The 22,293-nt window shown below is 35.6% G+C and overlaps 1 protein-coding gene and 1 long non-coding RNA gene across 22 annotated transcripts in view; one reads left to right on the forward strand and one right to left on the reverse strand.

Annotated features, from left to right (window-relative positions):
- Positions 1–1,533: 1,533 nt before the first annotated feature.
- Positions 1,534–22,293, reverse strand: part of mbl (muscleblind) — an 80,652-nt gene continuing 59,892 nt past the window's right edge. For 3 of the 21 annotated variants that reach the window (XM_064357060.1, XM_015979840.2, XM_064357055.1), the window contains 7 exons: positions 18,451–18,621; positions 18,151–18,231; positions 17,373–17,555; positions 15,852–16,067; positions 11,494–11,601; positions 9,239–9,280; positions 6,434–8,977 (listed from right to left, as the gene is read on the reverse strand). In XM_064357060.1, the coding sequence (XP_064213130.1) occupies positions 8,129–8,977; positions 9,239–9,280; positions 11,494–11,601; positions 15,852–16,067; positions 17,373–17,555; positions 18,151–18,231; positions 18,451–18,510 (1,539 nt within the window). In that variant the 5' untranslated portion in view covers positions 18,511–18,621 and the 3' untranslated portion in view covers positions 6,434–8,128. Of the gene's footprint in view, positions 1,676–3,610; positions 3,696–6,433; positions 8,978–9,238; positions 9,281–11,493; positions 11,602–15,851; positions 16,068–17,372; positions 17,556–18,150; positions 18,232–18,450; positions 18,622–22,293 lie in introns of those variants that run through there. The other 18 variants (XR_010334430.1, XR_010334435.1, XR_010334429.1 and 15 more) reach the window with 18 other exon arrangements.
- On the forward strand, positions 16,067–18,621 carry LOC135266400 (uncharacterized). The gene is made up of 2 exons (XR_010334440.1): positions 16,067–16,473; positions 16,579–18,621. It is a non-coding gene; the product is annotated as an uncharacterized LOC135266400 (long non-coding RNA).

Raw genomic sequence — 22,293 nt, forward strand, 5'->3', positions numbered from 1 at the left:
TTTCGATGTACTAAGAACAACTGTTGACGTATTCAAAATCCTACTGACTGCGCCAATTAAAACTCGGGAAATGTTATAAAAAATAGTACATTTTTGATCATAACGTTGGAAGCGCACTATTAAATAAAAATGTTTTCGTGAAGTTGAGTGTGGCACTCGTGCTTTGTGCAGAACGGAGTGCTAGAATACAGTTTAACAGCAGTCATTCAGAGAGATCACCCGATATCACACATGCCGCGTCTTGCCCTTTAGTATCAGATTGTCGGACTGTGAAACTTATTTAAATGCTATTCAGGAACATTTATATTTCGATTTCAATTCTTAATTGTGGCACTTTGTCGGGAGATATCGAGTTACGAATTAAATTAGTTAATGTACTAAACAAAAGCCTACTTGATTTTGACTAGATCAATCTATCAAAAGCCTGAAGTTTACGGTGTGGTTTATCCGTTTAAAAACCGCACAGGCAACGTAAAATACTAGAAGATATGGTGCAAAATTACTTCAGTCAAATTTCAACTAGACAACTCAAAAATGGCCATCCATATACACATTCCAGCTTTGGCATTTGGATGAAACGAGCACTGAACACAATTGCAGCAAAAGTGAGATTGTTTGTTCGTCGATTACCTTACGAAGAGATAAATAAAGTTCTCGCGTTGTAGTCGAGTTTTACTCCAATGGTGTCCGTCTGTTCAACCCTATGCACTAAAGTCTCCACCCTATTACCGAAAGGTACCTAAACAAATTATTGAAAAATATTATAATTTTTAAATATCTAACACCAATATAAATCACAGTAATATAAAACGAAGTAGCTAAAAAATGTAATAACACAGTAGTAAGAATATACTGGAACAAATAATACCGCTCCAGATATCTCCCAGTTCGACTATAGTGACTCATGGCCCATTGCCTGGGTCGAACCCGCGAAACGATCTTTTGTTAATATTATTCTTTAAGTTCTTTATAACAATGAATATAGAGGGGCTTGATGCACCTATGGGACAGTATAAAACCCTACGCAGAATTCGTACCGGAAAAGGCATCTGGCCATGAAAAATTAGATACAAATTGTCCGATATCACGCGTTTCAAAAATTATGAGTCAATCAATTTTCAATTAGACCAGGCAAAATTATGCTATCACATATTTTTTAATCTCAGACACGTAGCATCTGTCACAGTCAATGTGTAAGTGGTACCACTTACGAGGTAAACGATTGAATGAGTTCATTCATATGAACAGGAATATAACATTTTTGTGGAACTAAAAAGTCCAATGCGATACGACTTCTGTATAAGGATATCTATCAAATAGAACAATAGAATTATATTATAACCAACTTTTGTTTTACATAGGGCATTCACTCGTTCGAATATCTTATTTTACTACACTATTCAATCAAAAACTAATGTAACATAAACATTTTTTGTCATTATATGACTATTATACAATATAATAATAAAAAGTTCTATATATAAACATTACATAAATAAACGGTTCGGTGTTTGTCGTTGTGACTACTGCAGGTAAGAGGCCAAGGCAGCCATGACGGGTGCTGGTGGCAGCGCAACTGGGATGTGGTAGTATTTACAGGTGGAACGAGAGCACTGTCCCTTTGCAGCGTCACGGCAGACGGCCACTCGATTCTCCACCACTTCTACCCCATCTCCTGGAACAACTGCCCAATAAGCAAAACAAACGCACACCAGACTGCCGTAGAATTTTCTTTTTTCTAGTTTTTAATAAATTTTTTACCACCTGAGTGAATAACAACCATTCTAGCGAGTAAAATATTGCACTTTTTCGATTTTTGCCGAAGTTGATGGCACATTTAATTAATAAAAATGTCCAAGCATTAGACAATACAGTGAATAATGGCCGTGAGTGATGATTATTCACTGTTTTGAATAATCGGTATCATTATAGTTGCAAAAGTGCAAGTACATACAATCAATGTTTACTGTAGGAAAAAATAATAAAAAAACTGACACAGGCTTGCATTGAATCCCTTTGTACTTAACCCAAAGTTTTCTTAACACAGTTATTTAAGGGTTATCCTGTTAATGTGAAATTTGCAAAATCAGAAGCCTGACATTTCTTCGTCGTACGTAAATAGAAGTTCTTTCTTACGCTACAGGTAAATAGTTTTCAAATGTTGTTACGTACAAATAGTGACATTTATCTGAAAATCTTAAATGCTCACATTAATTTTCCTCCAGTTAATAAAAAAAAACATTCGGAAAAAAATAGTTAAGAGTACTTGCTTTCTCAAACGTAATGTTAAATATTGAGGTCTTGTTTTTGTACGACTGAGATCTATTTGATTGTTTACCACGTCTGGTAAGTATTTAAGATCGTCGACAAAGTATTTTAGCGCTCTAGAAAGGTAAGCTAAAAATTTTATTTAAAAAAATGAATCGCGCAAAAAATATCATAAGCATTACGAACATTAAGAACTTACCTATCTCAGACAAACAATTGTTTTCGATCGGTAAAATATCCTTACTGTTAGTGCTTAATATACCTTTTTATTTCAGTTATACAATGTAATTTCGAAATACAAATTAACGATTTTCAAATTTAAATCTAAATATGTACAAAAAGTCTTAAACAGTGTGAAATAGTCAAAATTTACGTATAAAAAACTACAGTAATGCGAAAATTCAATGCCATTTCTCGACAGTCTGAGTAAACTGTAATTTCCTATGAACAGGTATTAATTATAATGGTTCGATTTCCGACATAAACACATGAGTTTAAGCTACAGAGAACTAAGTCAAAGAGAGCAAAACAATATTACACACACAGTGACTCAATTTCCTGTATCAAAAAATGTAGTAAACATGAAGATCTTTTTTAAGTTGATTTAAATACAACTAGAGTCGGTTGATAGAAAGCTCTGTTAAAATTTAATTCGATGTTAAAAGTTGACAACGTCAATGGACCAACCAAATTGCTTTAGTTTGGTCACGTGATCAGTTAATATCGGATTTAATTGCGGATTAAATTCCATATTTGTCAAAACACTGGGACTACGGTTAAGGGTACAAGAAAAATGTAAAAATCAAATAAGTATAGAATTAAATTTAACGGTTGAACAGAGAGATGTGAACTCTAGGATTTTATTGAAGATTTAATTCTCTACAACTTTCTTCGTACACTTTTTTATATCTTCAACTATGATCACAGTTTGTAAAAATTACGTTTTTTAATATAGGATTCGGTAAAATTTTTATATACCTTTATCGGTTACTATTGCGAAAATAATATTCTGTTTTGTTTATCTTGTACTCACCGGTATTTATATAGTCGTTTTTTATTTGAGTGCTTTTAAAACTTAGACGCAGGCTAGGAAGAAATGAGAACGGAAAAGTTTTATTTGTACGTCGTGTCGTCGCATCCTATTATTTAAATACCCGTAGTTAAAGCAAAAAATATACTACAGCACCTACTAAAACTAACTTATAATAAAATTTGCCAGTTGTACAAATTTTGTTAATAGTACTTGCTTGGAAGCCACACGAAACTAACACAAATAACTGTTACGGCCTCGTACAGACTCGTGTCTGAAAGGGGTATAATAGAAATGATAAAACATGCTCACCTTCAAGTAGATGCACAAATTTGCAGGCAGGCCGATTACACAAACCTCGATTAAAATCTTGGCACACCGGGAGGGTGTCCAGTAACTGTAAATACAAGACAAAATGTAAGTATCGTTGAGAAGTCCCATATGTACAAAGTAACGATATTATTTTTGTAATATAAGTAGGAAAAATTTGGAAAAAGATACAAATTGTGCACATGTATGCAACATAAAGAGGATTTATCTATAAAAAAGTATATGTGGAACAAACGGCATACATAAGCACTACATACATCTATAACGTAAATTAATTCATTCACAAATTTGGAATAATGCACATGCCGATAGTTATAAAAACCTAAAAACTTTAGTGATTTGTTCGTTGCAATGAAGATCAGATAGTTCAATCATTCTGCACCACTTATGTCTAATACAAGACACTTAAATCATACAGCTACAAAAACTAACATTAGTAACAATTTTTCCTCTAATATACAGCTTTGTAACTTCAGTCGTTTAGAAATGTATCAGCTTCACAATTTTCTAGAAGCATTATTTAAAACTATCACAAAATTTGAGCAAATTTACCAACAAAAGCTTGTGGCAGCAATAAGGCCAAAACCATGAAGCAGTGTTAATAATAAGAATGGTACAGGTAGTGTATTTTACATGCAGAATGTTTGAAAATCTTTATGAATTAGCAATACTTAAATCAACTGGCAATCGGCACTTTGAAGCCAGTTGAAGTAAGAAATTCAAGCACAAACTCTACGTAGCGTTAATTTGGAAACAAATAACTTGTTTCGTAAGCAATGAAATTAAAATGCAATCAGATTGTGACAAACTGAGTTAGTAGTAAACAAAATATTTCCATGATTAATATTCACAATATGCTTGCAACTGTCAAGAACAAAAAAGAACAAGTTACAATGACGTAAGTTAGTTTATAATTATCGTGGGTCAAATAAAAAGTCAAGTCAGGTCAAGTCAAACACTCTTGACCCGGTTTTATTTAGGCTCACGATGCATCGTTTAATTTGGTAAATAGTTAGTTAAAAACATTGTAACTTGTTAAATATGTAACGTACTTCATGTAAGCTGCGCCAGTTGTACCAAAAATTACGGAAATATCATCAGTTGATCGTATTAGCAACGCAGTACAGCAAACATGATGTTAAACATACGTGAATACCTGTCCTTGCTCGTCAGTGTAGACCACAAAAGGGGCGTTTTGGGGCACAGGCGCACCATTGTCTATGCCGGCGACATGCAGTAGTGCAGCAAGCCAACGTCATCGCAGCCAATCAGCGATACGATAACATTACGTTACAGCCATTTAAGATACCCACCATACACCAAGACAAGTGTTGTTTATTATTGTGTCAGAAGAAAATGGGTTTAAAATATTATAGTTTTGAAAACAGTTTACGGAGGAAATCGAGTAAAAACGTGTTCGACGAAAAGGGCGGTGTGTCCAAAGCCATTGTAAAATAGACAATATGTAAACACGAAAACACATCAAGAATGGACATCAATCAACCCAGTTTCACAGTCAGTTTTATGTGTGAAGAATGGTTGCAAGTACAAGAAATTATAGCAGAATTATAAACGGTGTAAATCGGACAACGTAAGCATGAAACAGAAAAGCAACTTGTTATAAGATCAGTTTATATTTAAAATTAAACTTGGTGTTTTCAACGGGTTAGCGGAAAATTAAAAGTCCGGAGTTGTTAATGTTATTAGAAAGTTGGAAAATAATTTCGTACGTGCGCTGAATACACCAATCAAAATTAAAGTCGTAAAGCTAAGAAAATTAACTATCTGGTCCGAGAGGGAGATATGATGGTCAATTACTTACAAGACGTCAGTGCCAAAGACCAAGTAGTTTAAAGCAAGGAAGCACAATCTCGTTAAAACAAAATTAAAAAAATGCCTAACAAGCTGTTACGTGTAGAATAAATCTGCGATGCTACAATTAGTCTATGCGGCTGGATTCTGCAAACATAATGTATTAAATGTGGCGTTATAAATAAACGTAGAAAACAAATATATGTTATATAGGAATTCCAGGTGCCTACGTATTATATTTTACTTACTACAAAGCTACAAAGACCGAGCGAAACAAGAAAATGTGGAAAACAAAGCTTCTAGTCACTTATTACAAAAATGACATTAAAACGCATCATTGAGATCACCTCTGCTAGCTGAGACTCTTGGACTCTATGAAGCTGGATGATAAAAACTTGAGCAATGTGCATCCAAACAGATGTGCATCGGAAGAACAACTCAACTACAAGACTAAACGCCATAGATTTAAACTAAATAGCCAAAAGTGCACATTACGCAAGCTTTCTCTCTGGTAGAGTTTTGTCATAGACAAAGCCTTGTTTGACCTGACTGCATATTTTTCACCTTTTCCAATAAATTACAGGTAATAAACCAAACACTTGCCCTGATTTTTTAGAAAATGAACTTTGGCACAGTGTATGTGTTAGTTATTCAAATCAGCTGAGACTGAGAGGAGAGAGTAAGGTACTAAAACAAAATTGTAAAACACAAAAACGTGGGGCAAGCGGATCAGATTTACAGCCTGTAAAAGATCATTTCATATAATTTAACAAAAGCAGGTTAAAGGGGGAACACTTCATAAAGGATGTGATCAGAAACAAATCCCATAAATCTCCACTACAATACAAAACCTACATAAGCAGCTGAAGTTTGGAAGAAGGCTAGACTAAAGAAGGTTTTGAACTGAGTGAAAGTCTATGGTTTATGTTTAAGTTAATGACTGGATACTGGAAAATATTCAAATAAAAGCAATGATTAATAAAACAAATATCATGCATTTTCAAGCATTATTATTACAAATAATAGCGGTAATAAATAATACATACACCTCAGGATTAGAACATAAACAGTACACAGTGGTAATATAAATATGAAAGGTTTGTTGCACTTGATGGCAAATGTGACCCACACCTTAGCCAAGCGTGATCAGCAGCCTAAAAGGCACTACAGTATTTTAATAACTTCATATAGCTGGCAGCTGATTACGCAGAGTGGTGCAGCTACAAGTTAGAATTTACTCGTACTGCCCAACAAAGCTGTTATTAAACAATAACAAGTCTACGTTCTAGCTTACAGAGTATTGAATATTTCTAACCTGTCAATTATCATAATCCTCAGAAGCAAATAAAATTCTACTTCAAAATGCAAATATACTTGTATTATTTTGTAAATACTTAATCGACAAATACTTTTATTATTATTACATGCATCACAATATTATTATGTACCCTATACATTGTGGTACAAGTGAAACCGTTTTAAATGCTAAGTAATAAGACACATTAAAGGGTATGTTACCAAATATATAATACGTCAAAGAACTACTACTTTATCCTATTCAGAACTACATATTCATATATAATATATTATCTTGTGAGACGGCACAAATATTTAGCACAACAAAAACAACTATTTGAATAAGACACTTCGTTGTACGAATAAAATTTGTAAAAACCAAACTAAAATAGATTGCTGTTGTATCAAAGCAAGGCAAAGACTAGAGACAACCAAATATTAGTTCCGCATCCAAGACAGTTAACTATAAAAAAACAGACGACAAACAACTACATTTTGTGCTTCGAGATCAAATCCAGGAAGACAAAACAATAATAGCTAGGCCCCTTTGGGCGATGGTAGGTTGATTATAATAAATATTTCATTAAATGAGAAGCTGGATCGGTGCTTGCTCACAAAAATATACCCAACCCAAAAAGAGAACTCCAGCACAAAAGAAAAGTCAAGTCTGATAACATTTATCAAACGGAACCACATGCAATACACGAATCAAAGAGAAGCTCCATGCATAATCGGAAGTCAACACAGATAAATATAACGTAAAAGGCAATAACCAGCCAGAGCTAGTGTCTTTTTGGGTCAGTTACAGATACAGTTGTCCTACGGAGATGGCACCTTCTAGTCTCTAAACAAATATAATGCTTATCTACCATGCGACTCAATTAGGCTCTCAAATAGTTTATCAATACCCATCATTTTTCATGCATTAGGTCTAACAAGTACATTTCCAAAAATAAAATCCTGTTACAAAACAAAACAGACTATGTCTGCTCGCAAGTATTTTAAAATACTAAAGAAATTATTGTGTTGTACGGGGATAGGGATGTTACCTTAGCGGTGCAAGCAGCAGGTGTGAGGGTATCACAGTATTCAGGCACTCGCTTTTGGTCCGGGGGTCGCTCACAGCATCACCCTTGCTAGAAATCACGATCGCGTGCTGACTAGATTTTACAATCTTTCATCCAATTTGGTATAACTACACTTATTTATTCAATTAAAACCACAATTTAGATAACACAATTAAATATACACATAACGTAAATTAAGATATCACTGCGACAAACAATAAAATGCAAATGTTTTTAACATCGTTCAATTTTACATGGCAATATCCACAGCCAAAATATTCCACAAAATTAACACTGAAAACTAGGACGAGCAACTGGTTAAAAATTATGTAGTCTTGAGTTTCTTATAAGGCTGAATGACCACGTTATTGTTATTTTGCGCCGCGGCGGCGGCTATGTTAGCGCTTGCGGTGACTGTCGTCATAGGCGGTGCAGAAACAGTGACAGGGTATTGCGTGCCCAAGAGGCCACTGCCCAAGAGAGGGGTTGAGTTCGCAGTGGGATAAGAAGTTCGGATAATCGAATAGGGGTTAATAATCGCCGGCGGCGGGCGCGAAATGTTCAACAAATTTTGCTGGGCCATCGAATAAGGGTTCGCAAAACCCAGGTTCAGGCCCGCCGTGCCCAAGCCGAACGGCAGGGCGCCGGTTGGGTAACGCGTCAAGGCAGGAGGGGGCACAGTCAGCGCTTGCTTGTTCAAGGCGACCCCCGTGTAGTTCAGGGGGTTGAGTTGGTTCAGCTGGCCTGCAGCTAACGACTGACTTACGGCGGCTAGTTTAACGGCTTTGGCGTAATTCTGTTGAGCGACCTCCTTAGCAAGAGCTGCGGGATCTGGTATGGCAGTAGGTTGAGGCAGAGGCAGAGATGGTAGGGTGGTTGGGGGTGCAGACGAAGCAGTCGAGGAGACGGGGCTGGAAACCTCGTTCTCCTTGGCTGGTTGCGACACCGTTGTTGTTGCTGCTGTGATTTCCTGCTGTGATTGAGGAGGAGCAGCAGGAGAAGCGCAGGAGGTGGTGGGATTCGGAGCTGGGGAGACCGAATACTCACATGACACGGGCACGAATGGCTGCTGTAACTGCATCAGTTGTTGGTAAGTGGTTGCGTTTGGTTGGTACACAGGAACACCGGATTTGTCCGCCGCTGGCCTCTTGTACGGCATCATGGCCGGGAAGGCCTGCCAACAAACGGGTATAAGAAACGGACAAACGACCAAATTTTATCTTATAGCCACACTGATTGCAGTTTTGATTTCAAAAATTTCATTAATAAAGCTGTCGTTACAGGTAAAGCAAGAAGGCTGGACTATACTGAGGTGTTCAAATGAAAAATTCGTTTGAACAGCTCCCTTAAGCGTGCAGCCCAGCCTTGTTAATTAATGGCAACTGACCGGGTGCCAGTTGTGAGAAAAAATGCTTTAAAAAAGGTTAGTACTTACAAAACTATCATAATAAAATGACCCAACAGATTTCATATCCATCTGAAATAAAAATGTAACAGCTCGTTAGTTATTGTAACGGCACAGGTAAAAGTGGATAATTTTAACCATAAAGTATATTGAGTGACACGCATGATACACATGGATAAAATTTCCCACCTTAAATTAGTTAGTCTAGAGAGGAGTCGTTCCGTCTGAATGTAACTTAAAGACAAAACACTCAAATAAGAAATATTAATCACAGAACCAAAAAAATTAATAATTAACAGTATTTGCTGTAATTAAAGTTGCTAGAATGTTGCGAGTTTAATACGTCCGCAGTAGAAAACTGTAAAAATTCAGATGTTAAGCTAACGCAGTTAACGGAAGCCAATTTATGCCTGATTAGGTAATTAAAATAAAACTAAAGATCAAGTGAATTGTTTCGGTCATGCATGTACAAAAATCATCTAAGCACAAAGCTTAAGAAGCACAGGTTTCTAAGGAAATTTCAATTATGTTAGAAAAATAAAGATTCTATAAGCAAAATAAAATAGCTCACAACATGCTAACAACTTAACTCAGGTAGCAGTTCGCGCTTTAGGAATTAATACAAAAACAATCCAACAAAGCTTTTCATTTTATTTAAAGAATTTCTTATTCCACGATTATTTTTTATTATTATAGGTAACACGGAATCTTTTTGTTCCACACAATCTATACAACTAATGTTCTACTGATGAATTGGGAAGAGCAAATTAGTATGAAATAATGCGAATAGAAACTATGTACAAATAAATAGTGATGGGTACATAAAAAATACGGAAAATTTCCGACTATTCCCCAAAATAAATTCGATTATCCGTAACCGCATTATCCGAAGTAGTTTGATAAATATCGTCTGCAGAAAACCCTGTAGCGGCAGACCTATCTCTGACTGCCACCGATCATGAAAATTTATAATCGTGTAGTCAATTATTATTACGAGATAAATTAAGTTAATTAGCACGCAATGTCTAAACATACTGCACTGTTACGACTTCCATTTGCTTCAACAGAAAGTCGTTTTGATGTAATTTGCTTTGTTAAATTAGCAATTGAGTTTTTCTACTTGATATTAAAAAAATCGTTACTCATTCTATTGTCTCTTGGACGATGAAAACTGAATCGTTGAAAGCATTCCAGGTATGTGGAATTTTAACAGGATTTGTTTTTTCACTAACCACCCGCTAGTGAAATCAGTTTTCCATTAGCATTTGAAACAACTTTGTATACTAAATTTAATAACTGGCTCGTAATTTCGACGTTGTTGAAAAAATATAGACTAATACATACTCGATTATCAACCGCTGTTAATTATTTTGTTTTGATTCGATACGTGTTATTTTTTCTACAATGTTTTTCTTACATCCATATTTAGAGTTTGGGTTTAGAACAGCAGTCGTTGACCGTTTCCATAAATGTTCTAATAGATTTTTAAACTATTGTTGGTTTACAATGAGATTTTTGACTGCCATAGATTAGAATAATCGTTTAAATTTTAAATTTCTTCGACCACTTCCGCTCATGTTGATAGAAAACATAAAATTCACATGCTTTGAAATGTTTAAAAATAGAATAAACAAACATTCAATATCAAACTTTCACTCTTATCCAAAATAATAATAGTAAAAGCTATTTTTACAGTTAAAGTCCAATTACCAATTCATCGGAAATTTTCCGAGGGTTAATTTCCAGCTACCCATCACTACCTATGTAGTAAAAGCATGTTAATTCACGTAAGACCATTGTTCAAATTCATTACATAAAGTTAATGTAGTTCGTTACCTTAAAAAAATCTAATTAAAATAACACGAGTCATGAAGCTTTAAATTCATAAATCGGTATTTTTCAAAATTTAAGTAAGATGCAAACCGCTACCCTCCATTACATGGATTAAAGTGTAGGTGTGTGTATGTTAGAATGTCTGTGTATAATTAACAGTTATGTTACATAAATTGCATGGTGTACACTTTTTATGCTAACTAAGCCGCCAATTAAGTCATATGAAAAGCGAAAGCTTTAGGAGAAGCAAAAGTTCGCAGTGAAAACGGAGGTGGCAATTGTATAGGATTTTGCTGCATGATAAAATGGTGAAAATAGAATTGCACCCCGTCCTCACTGGGAACACAATGTCGTAGTAATCGGTCGGCACTGATTCGATTAATAGAGTTGTGGCATGGCGTGTACACAATACAAGAAAAGTAGTGACATGCAAAGCAAGGCGCAAATGGTACCAGTAATAGATCTGTGTCGGCGGTGCTAGGCTCACGGGGCCTCTTCTTGCCGATTTCGAGGGCGGCAGTTGCCTGGGGGGGCGCCAGCAAGGGCGAGACGGCAGCGGGCTATTAGTAGAGCAGCAACAAGACCAAGCACATCCGCCCAACGGGGTAAATAAAACAAACCAGCACTAAATTAATTCATGTACGCTAACTCGGAGCGCTTGTTTAAATATTACACATATTGTCAGTATACAAGTATACGGAGTACGTTGTCATTATAGTCTGGAAATTGTGCAGCTCTGGCAGCAGTATTCAAAGCATTCAGTAAGTATAGTATGTCTATACGTATCTAAAACCGAACATGGCAAAAACGGACATAAATGCAATGGAACTTAACACACGCATTTTTCGAAAAATCTAAATCTTGCAGGTGGAACTATCGTGAAAATAGCCGCCTGCAAGCGAATGTTCAAATAAAAAAATTAAACTAAATTTTTGTCATTTTTTATTATCACAAACGCGGTTCTTCAAAAGTTAAACTTAAAATTTTTCATTCAAACACTCGTTTTAAATGCAGGTGACCACTCCTAGAATAGTTCACCTTTAGTATTATGTGTATGCGACGTCAAAACCACTATAGGAATCACGCAGACCTATGATCAATTATTGAAAGCATCGTAAGTGTCAGCTGAAAAAGTGCAGGTGCATTGAGACTCTTTGAAGCGATCTGTGAGATGAAGCATGCAACCGAAAAGCTGAAATAATTATAATAATGTATATTACCATAATACATATTACAGTGAACAATCACAGTTCAGTATAAAAAGTGGTTAATATCTGAACGGCAATGAGTATTGTTGTGTCGAACTAACAATGCGTAAAAATGCGGTTATTAGTTGTTAGGTCTGATTGTAAACGTTTCCCTTTTGGTTTAAAATTTGTGTTCAAGTGTCGGCTTTGTGTGTAGTACTGGGTTAGCAGCTATCTATGAGTGGCAATCAAAATCTACATGACTAACCATCTTTTATAATAAACCATGACATACTCGTACATGAAAAACATTAATCTTCACAGTCTTCAACGCTGATATCCACAGTGACTGGCAAAAGCAAATTTACATGTCGGTCTAATAGTTATATTTTCACACCCCCAAGAAATGGCAAGTTGAACTATGCGCATATCTAGCATAATTTAATGAGAAACGCAAACACTTTAGTTAAACTAAATCCTGACAAACTTTATTACTCTAAAATTAAGGACCAAATATAGAGAAAACATTTCATGCGATAACCGCATGCACACCAGTTACTGAACCATCATAGCACAAATAGTTTTAATCTTGACGACATCCAAAGCAAAGCGGGTAACGAAAGTCTGGTAAATGTAAAATAAAAAACGTGTAAAAAACTTCAATTACAGCTCAAGAATTGGTCAATTTAAAAGGAATAATCTGCAAACGCCACCTGGAAACTGACAAACATAATTTAAACAAATCACAAACTATAACATCTGACAATACAGACACACATTCTTGACGCAATGATTCACATCTAAAAATGGATACGCTTGAGGCTATTTCTCACCAATTTATAAAATCAAATAAAAATAGCAAAATTTTAGGTCCGCTCTGAACGTATTGCTTATAGTCAATGCACCTCCAACAGTTTATTTTAATTTATAATTACAATTGGCCTCTTGTAACATCAGATTATCATACATGGCGAAAAAAATTAAACTATTTGCTTTCAGATAGATGACGTATTATAAATAATGTGTTTATGTTTTAGAAATTAAATTTTGTAGTTTTTGAAAAATTGAATGTAATTTTCATAAAAGCAATCCTCAGTCAAAAAATGTTTTATGGAAGGTTGCTGTATAAAATGTAACGTTTCAATAAGTAATAGAATATGTCGCAAACTCCTTACAGAAAGTTCATATTAATTTTACTGAACGATACTTTACACATCATTAATTTAGAATGGAAAGTTGGTTGGTTCCAAGCTATTAGTAACTAAAAAATAAAACATATTGATTTTAAAAATATTTAAAAGCAAAGCGGATAACCAGTCATGACTGTTGGAGATGATAACAGTATTAAGAGCATTTATGTTCTAGTTGTTACATAAAGTCTGTAGAGACGAAATGTGCAAACACTGTAATGTCTAAAGATTATTTTCTGGTTAAGTCACGGGGAAGCGAGGAATGACCAGTAGTTTTTTCCTTGAATTTCCGTATTTAACGTGTCTTCGGAGACAATTACAAACTACAATGCACCGAAAGGCAGAAGAAATCTTTTAAATGACGGGGATGGAAAAGGTTACAATAACGACAAAATAACTTACTGCATCACTGGAAACCACTAGATAATAGGCAAACCCAAGCGCAAAATAAAAATACGTTGGTTGACAAAAAAAGAAAAACGACGGATGAAAGCAACGCACGTTGACACACACGCCACAAAATAGATTCAAAGAAATCAAAGAAGAGATTCTCATTACAAAAAATATTGTGTATGATTTTACAAATATTTATAAAATCAAAAACCAAAATGATTCATCCACAGTTTTCATTCAACGTAAAATTATTTCATAATAATCATAATTGAGCGTTCAAAAGTAAAGTCACACATTCCCTCGTTGTACATTTCTTATGACCAAATGAATTTTTTGACGGTTTGAAACTTTTAAACCTCTCACGTGTGTCGTCTAATTTTTATTCTCTTGTTCAGAGTTTCTATGTAGTTTAACATCTCATTTGTTACTGCCGTGAAAAAAATTATATCTGTAGTTCGAATGTATTTTTCAGTTTATAATTAAGTAATTAGTATACTTCTTTTGTAGTATTTAATACAATTTATTTTATAACAAAATATTTAAAAATTTTAAATGGTGCAATGGGTTGTGCATACTTGTATTTACATAAATGACAACAAAAAGAGATACAAATCTTAGATCTGAAAAACATGCTGAAAAGCAGACAAAAAACGGCAGAAAACAAACCAAAAATCAAACTAAAATGTGCCAACTGGTTTTTTCCTTTCAGTTTTTTTTACTCTGCACCGACGATTTCGAATTTAGTTAATCAATTATAACAATTTTTCGTAACCAACAGTTTTAATGACAACATTACGACTAAAAATCACACAACCCAAATTACGTGACACCATTCAATAATGGAAGAAGTTAGCCTTGAGCTGTTAGTTATTTTGGCGTCAAAATTATCAGTGTTCACGTCATATGTTTGCAGTTTTCTTTGAGTGATTTTAATTCCTCTTTTTAAGATGCATTCTTCCACTCACACGAACCTAATTACTACTCGTATATTTATACCGTTTACGTATTAAATATACTTTAAAATTATTTTTCACCTAGATATGTAGTAGGTGTAGATAAGAAAGTGTAAAATTTTGTCAAATTAAAAAAAAGTACTGGCTCCTCCATGTTGTTCTAAGCTACCAGAAACATGTAGCCAGAGCCGTACTAAGAAGAGAATTTCTCGTTTGACCACCCTTACGATAGGTTGTGTGTGTGTGTCTATGTTTTGTGTCGTTTTGTAACCCTTCGATTACATCAATTCACCAATTACTTGCAGAACTCACACCGTCAGGCTGAAGGTGAAGTCTATAAGTAATTGGTTACCCGGGTTGCAAAATGTTCGTTTGTTCATAATAGTGTGTATGTGTTTTTATATGCGCAAAGGGCTGCAACTGGAAAACAAGGATTTGCTGGCGAAAGAGCAAAGAGCAATGTAACCATGCTTAGATCGTTTTAGAGCGGAAAGCATGAGCTACACAAGACAAGTATTTCTCGTAGTACCTAATTGTCTTTCGAAAAGTTGACCGTGACCATTAGACAACACTACACTAGTACCGTACAAAAAGACGCGAACTAGAACAAACATAAGTCATTGCATCAGGAACTGCAGTTTCTGCTTGCCACAAGATACACTCTTGGAAAAAAAAGAGATGCTACAACAACCTTTCTTTGAAGTTATGAAAGGGATTATGCTACAAAGGCCACATTTAATCCGTTTCGCAAAAAGTCTTAGCACTGTTTTTATTTGACCACTACAATGGGAAAGATTGACAAAACGGACAGTTACAGCCTTATGTACTTTCCACAAGAAAACACGATCTACCAAAAAAAAACACTCCACAAAAATTGGAATCTCCCAAGAACTGGAAGATTTCGCCTTTTGTTAGTAACGGTAACACACGACTACGAGCTATTAGCTTGCAAGAAAATCGGTCAGACACCACCTGGTCAGCTCTATGCGCAACCAAAGAGCTACCACTAGGTCTAGCTCCGATGAACACAAAAAAAAGATAGAAAAGAGAATATAGCGAGCGTGCGCCCTAAAAATGCGTAGCATACCGCGCTAGCCCGCGACTGTGCGGCCTTGATTTGGGCTTGGAGGTGCAGAGGGGGGTGGAAATAGCGGCAGGGGTCGCGGTTGCAGCGGCCCTTGACTGCATCCATGCAGACAGTGACAGTGCCGTCCTCGTTGGCAGTTACAGAGTCAGCGGGATGCGCAAAGCGACATTCTGACTCTGCTCGCTTGCACGCCCCGCGCTGGTATTCGCGGCACACCTACAGCAGACACCCGGCTGTTATCAGCACAAGCCACCGCTGCATCTTATCACTGCCCCGGCTGTCCGCTGGTGACATCGATGGTGATTGCCAACCGTCGACGTCAACCACCGACAACGGACGGCCGGTTGGATGCAGCTTCTAGATCCTAATCACCTACAGGTTGTGATATGAGAGCTCATAACAAACAGCTGATCATTTAGTCCATGTCAACGAATTTTGATGCAAGTCTATCGCAGACGGTAAACACTGCCCAACTCGAACGCAATGTACCAACAGTGTTCCACGTAATTCACAACAATTACTTGCAAATGTAATTGAACTCTTTCACACTAATTGAAGCAGATAGCTCTCAATGTTATATGCTCTGAGTACCTGCCTGGACCCGACCACCACCAGGGAATTGGTAAGCAACTATCACGAAGTAAGCCAAAGGCTAATGTTGCCTTTAATTACAATTTATCCTAAGTAACTGTAATGAATTACATGTTGTGAAGTAATTGGTTTCCAGGATTGAACTGGGACGGCGATATTTATCTCATCGTTTGCACCCACTGTACGTGTAAAAATTAACCATCAGATGGGTAGTTAATCGGTGTAACGTTTTTGCAATGAAGAGTTAGTGAAGAGGTAAAAAACTAAATGATCATCTAAAGAATAACTTTCTATCGAAAAGCAAATACCAGAGTGGCTGACGGAAACATGAAGGAGTTCTAAAGCTACATAGAAAAATTGAATAGTAGAACACGGTGCAAAATAGAATCGATAGAAAGTTACAAGTGCTCACAAGAATAATAACAATACAAAAATCTAACAGCATGAATAATCAACTTGTATGTACAGCAAGTACTAGTGTTTCTAACAAAATATTGTAGGTAAATATACACAAAGGGAAGGACTGATCTACAACTATGTATACTGCTAAGACAGCATCAGTGTTTGACGAATTAGTTGTGTAAAATGTAATCATTCTGATCGATCAAAAACGAGTTGACCCAACTTAAAAATATCTGTTCGTAAAAATAATAAAAAATCGATAAAAAATCAACAAACATACATACAAATTTGAATCTAATAAAAATACATGCAACATAAAAACAGAAGCTAGAACTTGAAAAAAATTTGGAGGAACAGCATCATTCACCCTTAAAAATTAGTCGTCACTTAAAATAAGAACGCAATAAAATAACCGTAAAAACGTCCTACAGACATACAATTTATATCTCTGTAGGTGCAGCTTTATGGTTCAAGAATGATGTAATATTTTGCATGTAGGGAGCAAAAAATAAATAAAAAATACAATACCTCAAGTCTATCGGAACGAGGCATTTTTTGTTGTGCTACAACTGTTTGTGGAACTACACCCAAAGGCGACCCGACTCCGGTAGGATCCGGCCCCATAATCGTAGGCATTATAGGACCCGGAGCAAAATATGGACTATATGTACTGCCAACCTGTGGCATTCCAGTCAGGTAGGGGTTTGTGGCCTAAAATGAAAATTCACAGTCTACACGCACTTACTTCTCTCGAGCAAGCAGCAAAAGCTAAGCAAATAATACAAAATATGCAATCATTCTGGGAATGGGCTCATACACCATTTTTGGAAAAAGATACACAACTCAGATATTAGACACTTCGAAATTGGAAAAAGTAATGCAAAATCATGCAGCGATGGCACTATAATAAGTCGTTTATTCAAATATAATTTCACGCCCTTTGGTCACACGATAGTACGTATGGTCCTTTGAATTTTACTTGGGGCCCATTTTAAAATAGCACAATAACTAAATGAGTGGCAACACTGTTCGTAAAAGATCCGAATTAATAGAGATCACGAACATTTAAAATCGTCAAAATGTGTTTGGTAAAATTATTAACAAGGACATAATCCAGAAGATTAGAACAAGCTTATAAAACCGAGCTTCGGAAGCCTTTTAATTGCCTGGTGTAGTTTCGAAAATGATTTACGAGCCCATTGCACTGTTTTGGTTCCAAGAAGGTATACCAAATTAATGATATATTTTGCTAAAGACGGCTGTTCGCAAAGCATCTATTTAAAATTCAGGATGTTTGGAAGATTACCATCAATGCGTACTGTTCGTCTATTGACATAGAGAAATTTGGGAAGAAGGTCAAAGGAAGGCTGTCTATTGTTGAGTCCACCTCCAACAAAGTCCCAATTAGTACAACACTAACAACCCCACCTTTTTATCTCCAACCGTTCTCAAATCTCAGGAGAATGGTTGGCATTGGGATTTGGGAACAGTCAGGGATGAGAAATGTAGGATTGGCAGATAAACCCACACACAACAAAAATAACAAAAATTAGCGTGCAATACCCAAATAACATCTCAAAATTTCTACTACTTTTTGATTACTTACCACTGCCTGAACTTGACCAGGAACCAAAGGCTGTCCGGGCGTTAGACCCATTTGTTGCATAAGTGCATTTTTTAACGCCAAGTGATTCCTACCATTTATAAGAAGTTGGTCCTTGAGGTGTTGTGGAGGGTGGAAGTACTTGCATGGGGGTTTTTCTCTGTTGCAGCGACCCTGGAAGGACAAATCAAAAAATTGCAATTTCGCGGCGTTCAAAGACGTTCTAAACACCTTAAAGAAATGGGGTCTTTGTACGAGTAGTACGAATATATTAAGTACCTTTCAAACTTCCTTCGTTCCTAAACTTAATAAACGTAATAACTTAACAATTATCTCTACAAATGAAGCTGCTCTTTATTCGTAGACGTCAAGTTGACACAACGGCATGAACTGATCCTTAGTTCAAGACCTAGCCCTTAATGCACTTTACCCCTGTCGTCCATTAGCCCTATCTGATTTCCTTTCACGAAAAATATTACAAAATGTAACTTGTTTCATAATACTTTCGCTCAGTATAATGTTAAAGAAACGAGCAAGGCGACTACCTGATGGCTCTTCTAATTTTGTATCTTTAACACATTCCTTCGTAATGTAGTAATCGAACTTTTAAATGACTTGCGCAATTTAACAGTAGAAGTACGAGCACGTCCTCAATTTTCTGATACATTTAGTCCTTTTACGACCGCGCATCTTGCGATTGATGATGTAAAGACTGAAAGCACCCTCAATTAAGCGGACGTGATTTTGAGTTTCGCGACCCCTTTTTACTACGTTTATAAGGTATGTATAATACGCCGTCGTTTATTAAAGCAAGGAATGTTTTCGCACTGCTCTCTTATTAGTGGAGAATCTGTTACGGAAAGTTTTGTAAAAAACTGCTATCGTCATAGTGTAGCAAATATATGCATTTACCACCTTTTATTTTCGAAACAATTTGTCCAAAATAGTAAAAATATTTTTAATATAACCGCGGTTATAATTGTAGATTGTGACCACTGGTAACAAAAACCTTCGCTATTATATTCAAATCAAATTGTTTTCATATAAATGTGACAGCATTAGATGCAATGTATTGCAATCAATGGGTAAATCAACTGTTATTACAAGACAAACTATAAGAAAGGTTTGGATCAATCAGTCTAAAATTGTTGTAGACGATTTTTGTTCAAAAGGTTGCAAGGTAATAGTTTCAAATGTAACCGGTTCAAATACGATGGATATAACAATAATAAGAATCCCATTGAAAGTTGACTTATGGGTAGAAAACTGACCCAGAATGTAATGTGGATAATAACCATAATATTTTAGTGTTAGAGTAGGTATATTCAAGCAAATAGCTTCCATTTTCTAAATCACTCATGCCCGATTTCACCGACGCTCCTTAATCATGAAAAAAGCTTTTTAAAAAATTCCTGTGGATGGTTACGATTTCAACAATGGTCACTGTGAAATCAAGTGAAGTTTAGCCAGTGCAACTTGGCCTCAATATCTTAATTTACAAGTAAGCTAGATAAGTGCTTACTAGTGTGTACCCAATAGTTGATATTGAGTAATCAAACTATTTGCATCTGACCTTTTAGTAAATCCACCGCCATCTCTGCTACAGTTGTTTAAGATATTTTTCATACAGTACAATTGCGTAAGCGGTGATGACACGGTAAGTTTTTGAATGCTTCAGACAAAAATCACCCAGACCGGTTAATGTAAGTGCTAAACCAGTATACGCAGTAAAGCACATGTCATATTACGTTTATCTCAAACTTTCGCAGCATTTTCCATAGTCAGCTGAAATATAATTTATGTAGTATGTAATAACAGAATTAACTTGGTAAAGCAATAATTCGGTGTTAAAGTGGAGACATGAAAAAGTTCTATAATGATCGCCTTAACCAGAAACTTGTTTTCTCGTAACATATTTGACAAGCGAAATGAAATACATGCAGCCGAAGTAAGAAATTCGTTAAATTTATTGAGCAAAAATGGAAAACGGCAAACGGAGCTTAAAACATCGAAAACTTTACAAGAACTCACATCTGGAAAGAGAGTTTGTACTAAATTTATGACAAGACTTATAATTCCAAGCGCCATGAATAAAACTTACTCATACGTAGTTTCTACCATCAAAATGAGATAACTAATGTAATTAGCATTTTGCAATATGAAGTTGTTAAAGGTTGCTTTATAAGACTTGTTTGTCATTTATTACATATGTTAGTTGGCATTCAAAATGTTTACGGTCGATAGAAGAAAACCAAAAGCTACATAAAATCAAAATTGCAAAATTGCTTCTTCGGCTAGCATGACAATAACTATTACATTGTGCTTCACCGTAAATCATAATCACAGTCATGGCAACCAATTTATTATTTTGCTATTTGTGGTCCATGTCCTTGGTAAAAATAGTTTAAAAAAACAAGCAAATAAAACTTATTCAAAACGACTTTGCTGATTTGCTGATCAAACAGTAGACCTTCGATTAACTGTTAATAAAAACCAAATAAAATAACGACAGTCATAACAAATATTTTATATTTTCTACAACACAGTAAACTTCATTACAATGTTTTTTTTTATTTATTGTACGTCTTAAATTTCACGTATCAGAACCGTTGTTGCGAAGATGTAGTGTTTTATTTGACAAACAATTTATAACCGTCAAATATCCATTAAATAATCCAAGTGTAAAAACTTGGATATGCGCAAAAGAGAGCGACTCTCAGATGTTAAATTTTTAAATAGAAGCGTTTAAGTATTATTTCTGTTTTCTGCAAAAACTATTGTACATAATACGTCCATTAGGGCTTTCAGGGTCACGTCAGTTTAATAAAAGTGTATTGCAACATAAAATAAATAATAAATGTGTCTTGAAAGTTCTGAAATATTTTTAACAATATTCATAATATGGTAGGTACTATAATGTGTTCTCACATTCAGCGAAACAACAAAATTTACCGGAAACTTCAATTTTATGCACCCCGATCAGGGAAATTTCATAAAGAACGAGTGGCTTTTCAAACTCTTAAGAAGTTAATGGGCTTGCAGGGATTGGGGCTCTCACTGCTAAATGCGTATGAACGATTGATTACACCGGTGCAGTCATAGAAAGATATGGCCCTAACTAAGCAAACCATTCGAGTATTTTCAGTTGAATACGGATTAGTCTAAATTTGATTTATAAATTAATCTGTGTCAACTGTACGTGGAAATCCACTTTTTCGAGTTGGTGCGCGTAAAATTAATACGAATTATTTTCATTTGTTGAGTCGGCGTGGCGTATTGGTGTGGCAAGACCCCAACTTTAACATAAGTGCGGTTAATTTTCTCGCCACCCTCGAGGAATGGCTGTACAATGTGAAGCATTGTCGTAATAGAGAACATTTCTGCCGCGGAATGTTGATAATCGAAGTTGTCGCAACGGTCCAACACGTCCCCGGAGTCTACCTGCTAGAGCAATCTCGAAATGTCTATCTTGACCCTCGCACGTCTATCCGGTTTATTAAGTTTTCCGGTCCTTTTTATTGCGAGGTAGGGCATTTAATTTTATTCGCGACTCCACCCCAGTTTAAGGAAATGCCCTGACATTAACACATCGATTTATAAAAGCAACAAATTAAATGCACAGCATTTTAATTAAATGTCAAGCATAACTTGTCAGCAAGCACTCCCAACAAAATAATAGACATTAAGTGAAAACAATAAACTTCAAGCGCAAAATTTAATTTTCGGTAAAATAGTTAACCTTCAGTAAGACTGCAAGAAGCACACCAAAGTAATATTTCCCAGTTGTAAATAGCACATCAGGTCAGGTCAAGTCAAGTCAAGATATATTTTGTATAATTTCCTTTT

Source organism: Tribolium castaneum, chromosome 5 (assembly GCF_031307605.1).
Source record: "Tribolium castaneum strain GA2 chromosome 5, icTriCast1.1, whole genome shotgun sequence".
In the NCBI taxonomy this organism is placed as follows: Eukaryota; Metazoa; Arthropoda; class Insecta; order Coleoptera; family Tenebrionidae; genus Tribolium; species Tribolium castaneum.